This window comes from Balaenoptera acutorostrata, chromosome 11 (assembly GCF_949987535.1).
Source record: "Balaenoptera acutorostrata chromosome 11, mBalAcu1.1, whole genome shotgun sequence".
In the NCBI taxonomy this organism is placed as follows: Eukaryota; Metazoa; Chordata; class Mammalia; order Artiodactyla; family Balaenopteridae; genus Balaenoptera; species Balaenoptera acutorostrata.
Window position 1 is genome coordinate 89,383,779 of NC_080074.1, and position 18,377 is coordinate 89,402,155.

Consider the following 18,377-nt stretch of genomic DNA (forward strand, 5'->3'; position numbering starts at 1 on the left):
CAAACTATCCTATGAGAATTCTGCTCATAATTCTAATGTGAAGGATATTTTGTGTGAATTTCAATTCTGCTGCTATATGGAATAATAATGTAGACATATTGATTGTAGGCTAAAACTGTGAAGTAAGAGGTTTCAAAACATTCATTTTGTGAATGTCTTTACTCCCTTTAGGAACAATATAGAGTGTAGCTGTGTGTGTAAATAAATTAGCACATACATGCTTATATACATACAAACACATGGGAAAAAAATATATTTATAGCATTTATTGACAGGCTGATCCTGATCATATTTCAGAACCTAATGTCTTTTGCAATTTTCTTCCCATATTTGAACACTTTTACATCCATAGAATTATTTTTTATCAATTTGATAATATTTGAGGTAATTGTACACATACAACTAAAATTAATTTCTACAACCTCATTAAAATGATGGTCCAGGGGCTTCCCTGGTGGCGCAGTGGTTGAGAATCTGCCTGCCAATGCAGGGGACACGGGTTCGAGCCCTGGTCTGGGAAGATCCCACATGCCACGGAGCAACTGGGCCCGTGAGCCACAGTTACTGAGCCTGCGCATCTGGAGCCTGTGCTCCGCAACAAGAGAGGCCGCGATGGTGAGAGGCCCGCGCACCGCGATGAAGAGTGGTCCCCACTTGCCACAACTAGAGAAAGCCCTCGCACAGAAACGAAGACCCAACACAGTGATAAATAAATAAATAAAAGACCGTGAATTTCAAAAAAAAAAAAAAAATGATGGTCTGATGATCAAAATTACATTCAGTCAAATTACATTCTTTGTATGTTATACTCAAAGACATCCTGGTATTTTCATAGGGAAATTTTTAAGAAAAGTAATTAAGGAAAGGGGAACCAAGATCGATGCCTCTCATCAAAATTAGATTTGTCAATGTAGAATAAAATAAGTAGAAATAATTTTTCTTAGTGATCTAGGAATGGGAATCAAGAGAAAAAATAATACTTACTTAGGAAATCTAAAGGGATTTAGAGCTTAGAAATACATCCCAGTCAATTCTACGTGTAACGTACAACGGTCTGCAAAATTTATAAGGGGAACTGCTATTCCTGGATCACTTTGGAGGTGATGAAATAAGTACTGGTGACTGTGTGAGTCTAGGAGTTTGGTCAAGAGGACAAGGGCTAAATGTCCGGACTCACGTCATGATCAGTCTGTGAAGATTCCATTATCCCGGGGGGTGCTTACCTAAGCCGCAAACTGGAGGGTTTTACTTGTGATTGCTCTGGGTTGTTTGGGTAGATATTGATAGGAGATAGTGTCCTCACTGGACCTTCCCAGAAAGACTGTAAAAGGAGCCAAGAATTCTGCCTTCCATTGGAAATACTCTGGGAAGGCCATGAGATTTCTTTCTGCTGGTTTATTCCTGTGAGAAGCTACCAAAGCCTGTGATCTACCAGCTCTGAACCTCTGAGTCCCTAACGTGCACCACTCCTAGGATTACAGTTCATTGAAAGAGGGATTCAAAAGTGCCAGAGAACTGAAGGAAGAATGCTCCGAGGCCGATCGCTATCTGTGACATCCCTGGGTGGGCTTCCTCGGTGGGAAGCCAGACTCCCTGTGGAGGATTTACTTCTCTTTGAAGTCGCTTGGGAAGTGACCAATAAAGGTTTGTACTGCCCCTGAGGTGGTTATTTGCCAGATTGCTGAAGAATGTAGATTAGGATTTCACAGAATGCTCTCTAGTAAGAATGACTTGCCAGTGAGTGAGGAAAGTATTCAAACCAAATATGTTTAGATTACGTTTAACCTTGTCTATTTCGACAAGGTTGAAATGAAAGGCAATGAAAACTTAAACTGGTGTATGTGTTGAAGGAAGAGAAAACTGAAAATATTAGTCATGGCCAGAGAATGTGCATTTAAATTAAAATTTGAAATCCGTGTTATGACAAAACAGGAATATAGAGTTAATATTTACCATTCTGGTCTTATGATTTTTCTCAGCAAAGAAAAGCACAATTTTGTACTTTATTTTAGGGAGAACTGTGCCTGATCAGGACCAATTAGAAACTTTAACCCCACACTCTGTTAGCGATTATATGAAATATTTAACAACATTTCTAATAATTCAAGATTAGCTTGGAATTAAAGTTTTAACTTAGAACCAGTTCAGAAGGCATAATATTGAGCTCCTATTAAGAAGAATGCATGTAATTTTTTTTCAATACTACATAAACATAGAAATTATAAAATAAGAAAGGAAATCAAATTGCCAAAACTAAAACAATTTCCTAATAAGGTATAGTATCACTTATGCTGGATTGGAGATGGCAAGGCAGAGAACTGTGACCTAAATGATTTTTATGATAAAGGTATCTGTAAAATTATTAAAAAACAATTCCTCATGGATTGATATTGTCTAGTTTAAAAGTGTCAAGACTATTACCACTAATACTGAAGGAATATTGGTAAAGAAAAAGGAGCCATTCTGAAGGTTGAGTTCTTCAAGGTCATGAAAAACCAGGTCAAAAGATTGATGGGTAAGGCAGTGATAACTTGTGGAATTTAAAGGATCTGAAATGATAACATGTGATGTGATCTATTACATGTTCATTTTTTTGAAATTTATTTTTTTGTTTTTATTTTTTATGACATGTTTATTGCAGTAGTCTAAAGGATCTGAAACAAACATGAATGTGATACATTACTTCTTCCTTTTAGCTAATCAGAGACAGCAAACCCTCAAAATCAGAGAAATTGTATTTAGAATCTGATTTTTACCTTATGCTCAGTGTTCAAAGCTCTCATGTGTATGCATTCATAAAATTCATAAAATCATAAAATAAAAATTAAAAATGAATTCTTCCTATTTAGAAATGCACGGAATGAATGTCAGAGAACAAATCACAGTCTTCCTCTTTGTAGTTTAGTGAGGAAGAAGGAAAGGCGACAGAAACCTTAATATGGAAGCGTGAAGTATTATACCTATAGCTGTTCCTAATGTTCTTTTTCCAGTCCAAGGTTTTTAAATATGCCCAAAGCTCCTGGGAACAGAGCCATCTCTACTACATATAAATCCCAGACTGTGACTTGAAATAGAGGTTGTTTTCTACAGAGTAGGCAGGAACTCAAGGATATAGCTTATTGGTGGAAAAAACTGGGGGACACTCCTTTGCACCAAGAATCAGTTCAGAAGACCTCTGTGTGGGTTCTCCTGAGCAGAGCCCCTCTCCTTCCTTCTAGCAAACATTGCTGGGGCATTGTCTCCCAGTGCTGGGCACACACCGGTGAAACTGTTTATCCCACAGATCTTATATCCTGACTCCATGCATGCAGCTCTCAGGGCCTAGAACAGTGCCTGGCACATAGAAAATGCTCAATGGGTTTTTTTCTTTTGCATGAAGGAATGAATATATTTATTTTTCAACCTCTAAGTTGCCTTCAATACTTATTTTCTTTCATTTCCCATGCAAGAGGAAGGGAATTTTCTTGTCAAGATGGGACCCACAGAGTGATTTACCCAAATTGATATCATTTCCAACACACCTTTAATATTTATCATGGTCATATTTTTAAGAAATTTTTATATAAATGGACAATTATTGTGTCCATCCCTGACAAGACATTGACACTACAGTTTCTTGGAAAAAATTTACTTTGAACTCTTACTTCCCTGCAGTTCATAGCAGTGATAGGAGGCATCTCTGAGATCATGACTCCAAGTCCTCCACTTCATAGATGAAAAGGATGCCTACAAGGCACTAAATGACCAAGTAAATGGCAGGGTTGGGACTAGCATTTAGGTCTCCTACGAGTCCACTTCTCTTTTTTATTACCACACAAACATTAAAAATTAAAATGTCCAGTTTCTAAGGAAGTGCCCTGTAGGCGAACGGACACAGGACTTTAGTCAAAAAGGTCAGGGTTTTCTAAGACTTAGAAAAAAATCCCTTAAACTGTCTGAATATCAGTTTCTTCATGATAAAATGAATGTAGTATGCTCCAGCCATCTTACAATGTTTTGTGGAAACAAGAAAATGTATTCATATCCAAGAAGACAAAAGATTTCTTAGGGGAAAAAAAACTCCTTACTGCCAGAATTTTGCCCATGAACAATGGAACTGTGTAAAATATAACAAACAAGAGAGTCATAGTTAAATTATTGCGTGTTCATTCTCAGATGTCAAAATAACCTTTTCTACTTGTTCACATTAACCTTGAAATTTATTGTTCTTATTCAATAAAGATTCATCAAGTGTCTATTGGGTATCAGACACTGGAAAACAAGGGGCTTAGAATTTAACAATACAGAATTGATTCCTAATCTTCCAGAATTTACGAACTTGTGGGAAGATGGACATTGAACATGTAATTGTAGTCAAATGTAATGAGTGTAAGAATGAGAACAAGGTGCTTTAGGACTATAAAGGCAGACCTCATTTTATTGTTTCGCTTTATTGTACTTAGCCAATGTTGCATTTTTTTTTTTTACAAATTGAAGGTTTGTGGCACCCCTGCATCAAACTTCGTGTCTCTGTGTCACAGTCTAATAATCCTCACAATATATCAAACTTTTTCATTATTAATGTATTTGTTATGGTGATCTGTGATCAGTGATCTTTGATGTTACTACTGCAAAAAGATTACGACTCGCTAAAGGCTCAAATGATGGGGAGCCTTTTTTAGCAATAATGTATTTTTTTTTTTAAATAAGTTTATTTATTTATTTATTTATTTATTTATTTATTTATGGCTGTGTTGGGTCTTCGTTTCTGTGCGAGGGCTTTCTCTAGTTGCGGCAAGTGGGGGCCACTCTTCATCACGGTGCGCGGGCCTCTCACTATCGCGGCCTCTCTTGTTGCGGAGCACAGGCTCCAGACGCGCAGGCTCAGCAGCCGTGGCTCACGGGCCTAGTTGCTCCGCGGCATGTGGGATCTTCCCAGACCAGGGCTCGAACCCATGTCCCCTGCATTGGCAGGCAGATTCCCAACCACTGCGCCGCCAGGGAAGCCCAGCAATAATGTATTTTTAAATTAAGGTATGTACATTATTTTTTTAGACAAATGCTATTGCACGCTTAATAGATTGTGGTAGAGTGTAAACATAAATTTTATAAGCACTGGGAAACCAAAAAATTCATGATTCTCTTTATTGCAATACTCGCTTTATTGGGATGGTCTGGAGCACAGCCTACAATTATCTCTGAGGTCTGCCTGTAATTTGGTGGGGGTGGGGGAGGTTTTTACCTAGTTGGAGGCTTGGGAAGAACCTTTGACGAAAAGGCATTTGAGCTGACACCTGAAGGATGAATAGCTGTTGGGTAGAGATGAGGAGGCGGTGATAAAGAGGGGACATGTTCTATGCGTGGGAACTGTACATGCCAAGGTGCAGAGGCGAGGAAGTATACTCTGTTCAATGATCTGAGGGAAGCTCAGAGGCGGAAAAGAAGTGGAGCATGAGAGGAGACAAGAGAGACCAGCAAGGGCTGGACTGTGGAGTGTATGGTGAGTTAATAGCCTTAAGGAGTTACATTTCCAGTCCACGAAGGATGGGAAGCCATTGAAGTTCTAGATAATGGAAAGTGTTAAGGAGTCAGATGTGGTTTCTTTTATTTTTTTATTTTTAATTTTTTTTACTGAATGAAAAATTCTTTAAATCCTATAGTGCTTTACAGTTTGCAACTTTCACACACATGATTTCATATAATCCCATAATAACTTTTTCCCTCTACCCCTACATTGCTGCTCCTCCCTTCCGTCTCCCCACTGGTAACCACTAATTTATTCTCTATGTCTGCGAGTCTGCTTCTTTTTGGTTTTATTCACTAGTTTGTTGTATCTTTTAGATTCCACACATAAGTGATATCATACAGTATTTGTCTTTCTCTCTCTGATGAATTTCACTTAACATAATGCCTTCCAAGTCCATCCATGTTGCTGCAAATGGCAAAATTTCATTCTTTTTTCATGGTTGATAGCATTCCATTGTATATATACACCACAAAAAGCATTATTACTAGTTGTGGGACAGGCTAGCAGGAAAGTAACTGTGCCATGGTCTAGGATGGAGAGTTTTGCCCTAATATTGGAAATAAGCTTTACTTTCAACTTCTTTGCTACAATCATTTCTTCTATACAGACTTGCCCAAATCATTGTAGATTGTGGACCAATGACCATGTTGAGGATATTTAGGATCATTAAAAAGAGTTTAATGAATGTTGTCAAAAATAATGTAAGCTACTCTAATAAACGTGAACACTTCTGAAATTTAGTCACTAAATGGATGCTTCCCTCTAAAAGTTGACTAAAAACAATTTGTTTTAGCACCAAGCCAGTGTCAACTGAAAAAAAGATTGCACAACCTAAAAGTTGAGAACTGTGTTTTATTCAGCAGACTTTCTGAGGACCATAGCCTCTCAGTTCACTCTGAGGGACTGTTCCAAAGAGGTGAGGCAAGAGCCAGGATATATAGCAATTTTTGCTGAAAAAAAAAAAATTAAAAACATGAACATGTAGTCAGACATCAAAAGGTTACTGCTAATTACAAAGACAGACATCTCAAGTTAATGACTTTAAGTATTTTCTGTGTTTGGAAAGATGCAAGAGTCTGGGCTCATTGAAATCATTCCTTTGATACGCTTCTTAACTATCTCGGGCCAGTATCCTGTTTTTCTCCCTCCTGAATTCCCCTCAGGGTGTACCATCGGGGCAGCTGCAGCGGCTGATGCCTTTATGCACAAAACATCCTTTGTTTACTGAAATGGCAGGTGACATTATTTGTCCACACCAGCTTCTTGCCTGACAATATTTCTCCCTGCTCCCTCCTCAAACTGGACACCATAGTTCTGGGTTACATGGTACAAAAGGCACATGGAATAATTCAGAAAACTACAGTCGAAAAGATGTGGTAGAAACGGATTACGATCAAGTCCACTACTGCAATCTGAGGCAGGAGTTCTAAAGGTGGGGACCTTGATGAAAGTGAACTTCCAGGAGTTTGCAAACCTTCTAAAATTGTATGTGAAAATTGTGTGCTCATACGTGTACGTGCTTTGTCAGAGAAAAGGACTGAATGATTTCATTAGATTTCCAAAGGCCCCTATGATTTTTTTTTTTAATTTAAAGTTACGTTTGTGACTCACATTATCTTTTTTTTTTTTTTTTTTTTTTATTTTGGCTGTGTTGGGTCTTCGTTTCTGTGCGAGGGCTTTCTCTAGTTGCGGCAAGTGGGGGCCACTCTTCATCGCGGTGCGCGGGCCTCTCACCGCCGCGGCCTCTCTTGTTGCGGAGCACAGGCTCCAGACGCGCAAGCTCAGTAGTTGTGGCTCACGGGCCCAGTTGCTCCGCGGCATGTGGGATCTTCCCAGACCAGGGCTCGAACCCGTGTCCCCTGCATTGGCAGGCAGATTCTCAACCACTGCGCCACCAGGGAAGCCCCAGGCCCCTATGATTGATGTGAGAACCACTGCTCTAAAGTTCCCTTAACCTTGGGTTCCTTTTTATTAACCCAGAATGTTTAGAGCCAAAAAAAAAAAAGCTGTTTCCCCTAAGTGGTGTTTTCCAAATGGCCTTTCTCTAGAGCAGAGTAGAAAGGATTCCACCCTCCCCAAGACTTAAAGATGCTTATCTTTGCGTGATACAGCTCGCTTTCTCCCTCCGCCCCTCCCACCACCATTTTCAAAGACTCATCAGTATGTTGCTGCGTAGAGTTACAATCGGCCGTCCGTATCCACGGTTCCACATCTGCGGATTCAACCAACTCTGGATCAAAAATAGTCAAAATAAAATTCCAGAAAGCTCCAAAAAAGCAAACCTTGAATTTACCACGTACCAGCAAATTATTTACACCCCCATTTACATTGTGTTAGGTGTTATAAGTAACCTAGAGATGATTTAAAGTATATAGGAGGATATGCATAGGTTATATGTAAATACTATGCCATTTTATATAAGGGACTTGAACATCCTTCGGTTTTGGTATCCACAGTGGTGGTTGGGGAGTGGCGTCCCAAAACCAACCTGCTGTGGGTACCAAGGGACAACTATACTTACAATCCTGCTATCTAAAGCTTGTGGGCTCTGGAGTCAGACTGCCTGGATTGTAATCCCAACTCCATCATTACCTTTGTAATATTGGATCCATCTCATAGCCTCTCTGTGTCTCAGTTTCCCTGTCTAAAAAAATAAAGATAATAATAGCATCTTCCTTAACAGTGTTGTGAAAACTAAAAGAAATACCGACTGTAAATCACTTAGAAATGTGCTTAGCATCTATTAACACTCTGTTACCTTATTATTATTTCTTATAAAGTTTTTTCATACAATGGGGACGTTGGATCATTCATTTTCACACTAGCTCTCACTTTGAGCAATTGCATGTTTCTATTTTTAAATGCAAAAGAAGAAAGAGAAAAAAAATACATGGATCAAAGTTACTACAATCATGGGCAACACTGTAGTTAGAGGTTGGGGTTTCTTTGCCTGGTGTGGCTATGCAGTGGCCATGTCATGTCAAAAGCATCCTGGACCACACCACATGAAACACACAGTCTAAGAACCATGCTTGTCACACACATACCTGCAAGATGAGCACCGGTCTCTCCACTTCCCTTTCATCCAGATTGCCATGACTAAGCCCTCCCTGTATAAAATATTCAGAGCCGCCATTGTGGATGTAATCAGGGTGGGGCGTGCTTGTGGGCATGCTCTTAGTGTATCATCTCCCACTGCCCTGGACTGCGGCTGCTTTGATTTGAACCACACGCCCAGCTGACTGCTAGGCACACAAACATTTGGTGGCCATCGTCACCAGTAGCATTTAATCTCTTTCCTACCAATACCTGCTGCCTCAGAGAACGATGTCTAACTGTGTAATGACTATCCCTGCTTCTGTAACTATGTCTTGGGACAGGAGGGTCAGATTAGTAGCTATGCACACTGAAATCATAGACTTCTAAATTCTCTGACTTTCAACCATTGAAGAATAGTGAAGAGTCTATATATATATATGCTTATATTTATACATTATAACATATATCTCCTTTTCCTGGCTGGTGCCCACCTTCCATACTGCCTTGGAATTCTGCTTTTAACAGTATCAGCAGTGTTTCTAGATAAAAACTTGAGGTTTTAGCTACTTCATTGACATATATGCTATGATAGCTCATCTTTTCTTTCTGATAAAAGGCTTGATACTTTGCCCTCACACTAAAGACAGCTTCCATGTTGTTTCAGGGAAGTATAGATCAATAAAAGACAAAGTACATGTTTGAAAGTGAAGGGTAAGTCCAAATTCAATGACCTACACTGTGGTAAAACAATAATTCATTAAAAAATATGTGTTGGTGAACCTTTAGTTTGTACTCCAGATTTGAAAATAGGAATGACCCTATTTCTCAGCTATCATACTCATCTTTAATGAGCATGCTGAGAGAGGAGTTTGGGGTATAAGGTGGTAAATATAGTGAAAATTAAGGAAAGTCGTTGGCATATAAATCTGGGAAGGACAGAGAGGGCCTGAAATGGAGCTTGAACATGTGAAATAGCAGTAAGAGGACCTCCCCACAGAAAGACTGTACGGGGAGAAGCCTGGGGGTGGGTGGGGAAAGATTTATTTACAATCAAACCTCAACCAATATGGGATGAAATTTTTAAAAATTTTATGTTTTTATTCCTGATAGACTAAAAAACATAGCCATGGTATTTGTAAACACTCTAAGGCTATTTGGGGACTATTTATCTCAAGGTTGAAGGCCTCAAGTGGGAAAAAGAAGCAGCAAATTAATTGTGTTTATCTTTGCATTTCAATTCTCAAATCTAACCATTTATTTTTTTTTAAATAAAAAATTTCTCTTCTCCCTGACATCCTTTAGCAAATAAAAATGTGTTTGTATTAACCCGAGTGTATTTTAATTTGCAACACATAATCTAACAAACAAGGATGTTCGAAGGTCTCTGGGCAAGGTACACAGCTGCAAATAAAAGAGTTTTCAAGACTAGAAATGTGAATTAGACATTTAATAAGTGTATGCCATCAGAACCTGATAACATAGTCCCCTGGATAATATAAAGATGAAGGAAAATAGTCTACAAAGAGGAGGGATTATTTGGAGATTTTCCATTTTTATTGACAGTGGGTTTGAATAAAGCTTATATAAATATATATACTTTTAAATATGTTGCTAAGATGTGACTCCAAGACTTTAGAGAAAAGTTCTTCTTTTTCGTTGCTCTTGCAAACTATTTCTCTAATTTTTTTTTCCTCAACAAGTGGTTTTGACGGTTCCTAAATTTTTCTGGAATTTGGGGAAATATTTAGGCATCCTTGATGTTGGCATCTGTTTATGTAGACTCAGATTTGTGGTTGAATGGTTAAGTGAATCCTGTCTGCTCTGGTCCAGTCTGAAAGGCTCTGCTTGCAGGTTTGCAGAGCCTCTTCCTGGTCCCACACTGTCCTCATCAGCCACCTGAGCTGAGATTGATAGTGTCCTTATTATCAGAGCCTGCTCAAGTGACAGTTTAAATTTCTTTTAGGTGTGGTCAAAAAGTTTTTTCTTAAAGATCAAGTTTCTAAGGACAATAAATTTATGTAGGCTTATATGAAAATTACATGTAATATTTACATTTTGGTAGTTACATTAGCTCTTTTCTTTTATAAATTAATGAACCCCGTTGTATCATGTAATAGTACTAACATTTGCCTTTTGTGTCTCACCTCTCAAAAGGCAATTTACCAAAATGTGTATTTTGAGTGATTCAGACTTTTAAAAAAATTTGCAAATGGCAATTCTACCTTTTGGCTCTCAGTTATGACTATCGGTAAGATTTATTATTTAAGGTCTAATTTATTGAAATAAGAAATTTAAGAGATGCAGTAGGTATCAGACTTTACATCCTGAAGAATTGAAATACCTTATGAAAAACCATGGTGAAAAATAAGACTTTTTCTTCTTAATATACAAGTAACAAAATTGTTCTTGGAAGTGGGGTTGATGACTGGTGCGAGAATCTGTACTGGCTTGGGAATTTTATACAGGATTTCTTGAGTCGTTCCTTTGCCTGTGGTTCATGGACAAAGTATCGCACAAGACGTTGATTCAGATTGTTTTCATATTCTCATACGAGGTGATTGCTTTGAGCTGGCACGGGAAGTATCCTGTCCAGTTTACTGAAGGTCTTTTTCCCTTTGGTCCTCTCTATTCCTCCTACCTGTTTACTGAACCCCTCCTTTTGAATGCCTAGGACTCTCTGCTTGCACCCTCTGCTCCCAAAATAGAGCCTTGGCTCTGACTGTTCTCTCTGCCTAAAACATTCTTCCCCATGATATCCACTTGCCTGATTTCCTTACCCTTTTAAGTACTTACTCCAAATATCACCTTTTCAATGAGGTCTAATTTTTAATACTCCTGCTCCAGCCTGCCCTTCCTCCCCAAGTGATGTACTGTTTTAGCCCCCTTGAACAGGTGAGCTAATGGAACCTTAGACAGGTTACATGAGTAAACTAGTTCAGCTTAAGCTGGTTACAATTTTTCACCACCATAATTCTTTAATAAATATCCTTATACACACATCTTCTTATTTTTCCCCCAGGACAGTTTTCCAGATGTAAACATGCTGGGTATAACAGTATGTATATTTTCCAAGAGTATACATATTTTTTGGCTTTGTGTTTTAATAGTGGTGGCAGCAATGCCAGAGAGGCAAAATGCAATACCATATGAAAACTTGTATTTGTGTCACTGGGTTTGACATGAGGATTGGGCCAAGCATCTCCCCTCAAAATCCATCAGCTGCTTCTCCTTGTCAAAAGGTACTTGCTTGGGGGCTTCCCTGGTGGCGCAGTGGTTGAGAATCTGCCTGCCAATGCAGGGGACATGGGTTCGAGCCCTGGTCTGGGAAGATCCCACATGCCGCGGAGCAACTGGGCCCGTGAGCCACAACTACTGAGCCTGCACGTCTGGAGCCTGTGCTCCGCAACAAGAGAGGCCACGATAGTGAAAGGCCCGCACACCACGATGAAGGGTGGCCCCCGCTCACCACAACTAGAGAAAGCCCTCGCACAGAAACGAAGACCCAACACAGCCAAAAATAAATAAATATATTTTAAAAAAAGGTACTTGCTTGGTCCCTAGAAGGGAAGAGGCTCTTTATCCTGGGAGACTTATAATTTGAGCAGTGGCTGTTACTTGGTCATATTTTATCCCCTTGGACCACTGTTGGAGAAGGGATAAAAGGTGATTACTGCTGCTGAGGGCATGTGTCGTGACAATAGCCGTTTGTCTCACTTTTGACACTTCCATGTGGCTAGAGGTTTAAGCCAAGTACTGCTTTATTCCGATTGTCTCTTCAGGTCTCCTTGAAATATTTGTATTTCTCTGCTGCTGCCAACCTGCTGCTTTCTGACAAGCACCCAGCATGAAATTGAACAAAATAGTAACTCTTTGATAGTGTCCCTTAAAATTTTTCTTTTAGAAAGTTAAATAAACCCTTGCACTTGATGGATCCCAAATGCTAACTTAAAAATGAGTACCAACCCAATATTGTATATCAACTATACTTCAATAAAAAAATGTTGGCTTAAGTAACAGAAAAAAATGAAGACTCATGTCCATCCCTTCATCACTTAAAATGAACTACTAACCTGAATGATAATGGGACATTTTCTTTTTAACAGTTGGTGGCATCTACACTGTGATTCAGACAAAGGCCAGAACAACAGCAGATGAGTGGGGAGACAATTACTTTCTGCTTGGTCCGTATTTTGAGCATAATATGAAGACTCAGGTGGAACAATGTGAACCTGTAAATGATGCTGTGAGAAGAGCAGTGGACGCGATGAACAAACATGGCTGCCGGGTAAAGGATACCTGGTTTGAAGTGATTTATGGAATTGCCTTGCATGTAATAGGAGAATAAACATAAAATAAAGAACATGAGTAAATTACTATAGAAAAATAGAGACCAAAGGGGAAGTTAAAACTTGGATATATAAGTGACTAAATAATTACAATCGGAAAAAATTTGAAATAGCTACTGCATTCAAACTTGCACAAGGTAAAACATTCAGGAATAAAAGAATCAATTTGATGAATGTAATAGAATTAGACCGTGAGCTGCTAGATTAAAGAGAAAATGCATCTTGGGCAATACATTTAGTTACAACCTCTGGCAGCAACCATATTGGGAAACACTTGGTGTCACATTTTCTTTGATAGGAGGAATAAGGGAAATTATACACATTTGTCTAGAGAAACAACTTTTTTTCTGGCAGGAAATATTGTAAGTCCTGTTGCATAAAGGAAAATAAGTGACATGGTAGACATATCCAACTCCAGGCTGTTAAAGATACAGATCACTTCACCTTATGACTCTATCGTAAAAACATAGACCATAATATTAAATCCTAGAACCATGGGCTTAAGGTCACAGGAGGATAATGAGGGACAGAAGAACAGAGATTACACGATCTAAATACTTCATTTTAAAATAAGCAAATTTAATGAAGAGCAGGAACTTGGAGATTCTAGATGAATGGGTGCCAGTCCATTCCCTCTTCGGGCGCACATATCAGATGCTCCGTGTTATCACTATGGTTCCCTATATGGCTTGTGTAATCTGCTTTTGAGTTCTAAATACAGTTTATAGCTTCGAAACCCAAATACATTGTTCTCCCTTGCGTTGCCTAGTATTACGCCATGGCTGTGTGTTCTTTATATGGCAGGTGTACTTTGGAAGATGGCTGATAGAAGGGAGTCCTTACGTGGTGCTCTTTGACATAGGCTATTCGGCTTGGAACCTGGACACGTGGAAAGGTGACCTCTGGGAAGCATGCAATGTTGGTATCCCTCATCACGACCAGGAAGCCAATGAAATGCTGATATTTGGATCGTTAACTGCCTGGTTCTTGAAAGAGGTACTGTTTACTGTAGAGTCGTACAACAGAGGAGAAGCACAGACTGTTTACTGTAGAGTTGTACAACAGAGGAGAAGCACAGTTGCTCTCTGTGCCCAGCAACGATGCTCTAAACTTTAAGCCAATTTTGAGATGATGCCATTATTAATTGTCCTAGAACATTTCAAAGGAATCTGAGAAAACATTCAGCCTTCCCGTAACTAAATACCAGCTTTTGGAACAGGGTGATAGTAATGTTTTTTTTTTTTTTTGGCTGTGTTGGGTCTTCGTTGCTGCACGCGGGCTTTCTCTAGTTGCGGCGAGTGGAGGCCACTCTTCGCTGCAGTTTGCGGGTCTCTCATTGCGGTGGCTTCTCTTATTGCGGCGCACGGGCTCCAGGTGCGCAGGCTTCAGTAGGTGCGGCACGCGGGCTCAGCAGTTGTGGCTCGCGGGCTCCAGAGGGCAGGCTCAGTAGTTGTGGGGCACAGGCTTAGTTGCTCCACGGCACGTGGGATCCTCCCAGACCAGGGCTTGAACCAGTGCCCCCTGCATTGGCAGGCGGATTCCCAACCACTGTGCCACCAGGGAAGTCCCAATAATGCTTATTAATATTTACATCATGTCAGGTTCAACTAGAATGATGTGGATAAAACACCCAATTATATTCACTGTTACATAGATAATATTCAACATATATGCAAGAAAAAACAGTATACATCATGCACTAGGTACTTGAGTTCTAACATCATGGGAGTAGAAAATGGCCTGAAATATTTGATTTTGTTTATGTGTGAGTGCTTGTGTGACTTCAGTGGCTCTCAGATCTTTTAATCATTTGCTAAAGGCTGAAGTGATCTCAGCAGTTGCTAAGGAGTCCACAGCAGTGAAATAGTCCATAGATGTAAAAATAAACTAAGAGCATTGGAAATCAGTCCTTGTTAAATGAGCCAAGCCTGTACTCAATTCCTGAAAGCATGGCAGTAGGATTTCTTCATATTCCTTTCATTACCTCAAGATGATTATGCCTCACTTAAAAACTGGAGAATGAAGAGCATCCCTAGCAAAGTGGGACTGTGGTCTAAGGACAAATCACAGAACTGTATGTTGGGAGTGTGTCCCCTTGACCAGTATAACTTCTTTCTGATGAAGTCAGTCCAACAGCCATAAAGGGCTGCTTTGAGGTGAAAGGGAAGTGAAGGGGTGGTCCTATTGCTTTGTCTTGGTGACACCATAGGAGAAGAAGAGCGAGGGTGCTGACAGGATCTGGCCTAATGACAGATAGATGCAGGCTTGTTTAGCATCAGTTGCTGAAACAAACTCTTCCTCTGCAAACTGCCCCAGGGCTGAGGCCAGCCTCCACGAGCACCCACACATTCGTGCGTGTCAAGCCTTCCAGGTGATTCTGATGTACCCTAGGTATGAGAACCGCTGTCTTAGGTTAACTCTCCAGACTTCCCAATTCTCTGGGCAGGCTTCTTGAACACAGGTGTTTTTCATTATCGATGCTACTCTGCCACTAGGGAAACAGTCATTAAGGGGAGTGGAATGTAAATATTAATTTTTTGTAAGGGTGAAACAAAGTAACATTTTTTATTGAAGTGCAGTTGATTCAAATATTGTGTTAGTTTCAGGTGTACAGCAAAGTGATTCAGTTATATATATATATATATTTTTTCCATTATAGGTTATTATAAGATCCTAATATAGTTCCCTGTGCTATACAGTAAATCCTTGTTGTTTATCTATTTTATATATGGTAGTGTGTATCTGTTAATTCCATATTCCTAATTTATCCCTCCTTCCAACCCTTTGGTAACCATAAATTTGTTTTCTATGTCTGTGAGTCTGTTTCTGCTTTGTAAATAAATTCACTTGTATTATTTTTCAGATTCCACAAATAAGTGATATCATATAATATTTGTCTTTCTCTCTTTGACTTACTTACTTACTATGATATTCTCTAGGTCCATCCATGTTGCTGCAAATGGAAATATTTCATTCTTTTTTATAGCTGAGTAATATTCCATTGTATACGTATACCACATCTTCTTTATCCATTCCTCTGCTGATGGACATTTAGGTTGCTTCCATGTCTTGGCTACTGTAAATAGTGCTGCAATGAACATTGGGGTGTGTGTATCTTTTTGAATTATGGTTTTCTCTGGATATATGCCCAGGAGTAGGATTGCTGGATCATATGGTAGCTATATTTTTAGTGAAACAAAGTAACTTTAAGGTTAAGAAACTGGTGCCCTGCCTAGTGTTAGAATTAGACCTGGAATTAGACCTGGGTCCTCAGTGTGTTATTAAATTTCTATTTGATTCTAAGCAAGTTATTAATCTCTTTCCCTAATTCCAAATTCTTAAAATAATAATATATCATTTAAAATGTTTTTGGCTTCAAGGAACAGAAAGTCCACATGAGACTGACTTAAAACATGAAGTCATTTATTGTTTATTAAAAAGAAGCTTGTAAGTGGGTGGTCCCACCTGATTCAGCAGCTCAGTGAATCTTCAAGGATAATATTGCTATTATTCATTCATCCATTTAATGAATATTTATTGAGTGCCTACTGTGCATTTATTCAGGAGTCCCCTCTGTGGATACAAAAATAAATTTGATCCATATTGAAAGAGAGGATTATTCCATAAACATATAGGGGCTTTACGAACATGCAACTAAATTCTATAAAACCATTATATTTGCTAAATCTGCCTGCTTTATCTTTAGATCCCTTTAAATTGTGCCAAAATTTACAGGCATGATAACTTTCCTTATGCTGTGGGCCATGAGCAAGATCAAACTACACCACCAACTTTTCTAAAAGCTTCTTTTCTGGTGTAGGTGACAGATCATGCCGATGGGAAAAACGTCATTGTCCAATTCCATGAATGGCAGGCTGGGACTGGACTGATTCTTTCTCGAGCTCGGAAACTTCCGATCGCTACAGTCTTTACCACTCACGCCACACTGCTGGGGAGGTATCTCTGTGCAGCAAACATCGATTTCTACAACCATCTTGATAAGGTAATTAGTCCTTCCACCTTCCCCCCTCACCACCTTTCTTTCCGGTCCTTGAAGCTGAAGGATGGGAAGTATTGACCTTCGTCCTTCATCTGTCATCCAGATGGCAGAAATGCCCTTTTAACCAATCAATATTCATGACAAAGCCTCCCCTGAGGTGACTGAGAGCTCATATAGTTTAACTTTGTTCAGAGTGCAGTAGAGTGTAGCAGGGAGAGGCCAGATGGCTGTCCACTTTGGAGCAATAGACCCAAGATCCAAAGGGATCTGGTGAGTGTCAGACACTGCGGATGTGAGGTCGGGCTGCTGTCTACTCTGAAGCTTGGCAAATGCTGTGAGGACCCTGGACCTGCATGCAGATCTGAGTGGTAGGTGCATGGTAGGTTCATGGCAGGGAATCTAGCCATCAACTTGTACTATGAGCCTTACTTCCTCCACCCTTCAAGTGAGCAAAGGTCAGATTTCTGCTGTGACTCTGCAGTGAGTTATAGGTGGAGCTTTATGGGGGTCTAGTAAAACAGAGTTATCAAAGACAGGGATGTGGGGCTTTCTTGGTGGCGCCGTGGTTAAGAATCCGCCTGCCAGGGCTTCCCTGGTGGCGCAGTGGTTGAGAATCTGCCTGCTAATGCAGGGGACACGGGTTCGAGCCCTGGTCTGGGAAGATCCCACATGCCACGGAGCAGCTGGGCCCGTGAGCCACAATTGCTGAGCCTGCGCGTCTGGAGCCTGTGCCCCGTGACGGGAGGGGCCGCGATAGAGAAAGGCCCGCGCACCGCGATGAAGAGCGGTCCCCGCACCGCGATGAAGAGTGGCCCCCGCTTGCCGCAACTGGAGAAAGCCCTCGCACGAACCGAAGACCCAACACAGCCAAAAATAAATAAATAAATAAATAAATAAATAAGAAAATCCTTAAAAAAAAAAAAAAAAAAAAAGAATCCGCCTGCCAATGCAGGGGACACGGGTTTGAGCCCTGGTCCGGGAAGATCCCACATGCCGCGGAGCTGCTAAGCCCGTGCGCCACAACAACTGAGCCTGCGTTCTACAACTACTGAAGCCCGCTGGCCTAGAGCCTGTGCTCCGCAACAAGAGAAGCCACCGCAATGAGAAGCCCGCACACCACAACGAAGAGTAACCCCCACTTGCCGCAACTAGAGAAAGCCCATGTGCAGCAACAAAGACCCAACACAGCCAAAAATAAATAAATTAATTTTTAAAAAATTTAAAAAAAGAAAATAAAAGAATAAAATGAAACAAAATAAATTCGGAGAGTATTAAGATGAAATTAGTACAAGATAATGAAAAAAAGATGAATGAAAGGATCTACGAGTAAGAAATATATCTCTGAAAACAAGAAAAAACAGGGATGTGGATCCTTGGTGACTAAACAGTTGGTTTTGCTTATCTTAGAAGACTGCCTTATTCTATGACCCAGAGTCATTCAGTTTTGACTTCTTTCTCCTATTTTCCATCCGTTCAATCAGATTAA

General features: G+C 40.0%; 1 protein-coding gene across 1 annotated transcript in view; it reads left to right on the plus strand.

Annotated features, from left to right (window-relative positions):
- Positions 1 to 1,165: 1,165 nt before the first annotated feature.
- GYS2 (glycogen synthase 2) overlaps positions 1,166 to 18,377 on the plus strand; it is a 56,583-nt gene continuing 39,371 nt past the window's right edge. Inside the window, exons 1-4 of the mRNA XM_007194826.3 lie at positions 1,166 to 1,644; positions 12,649 to 12,830; positions 13,696 to 13,887; positions 16,712 to 16,894. Of these exons, the coding sequence (XP_007194888.2) occupies positions 1,527 to 1,644; positions 12,649 to 12,830; positions 13,696 to 13,887; positions 16,712 to 16,894 (675 nt within the window). The 5' untranslated portion in view covers positions 1,166 to 1,526. The remainder of the gene's footprint in view (positions 1,645 to 12,648; positions 12,831 to 13,695; positions 13,888 to 16,711; positions 16,895 to 18,377) is intronic.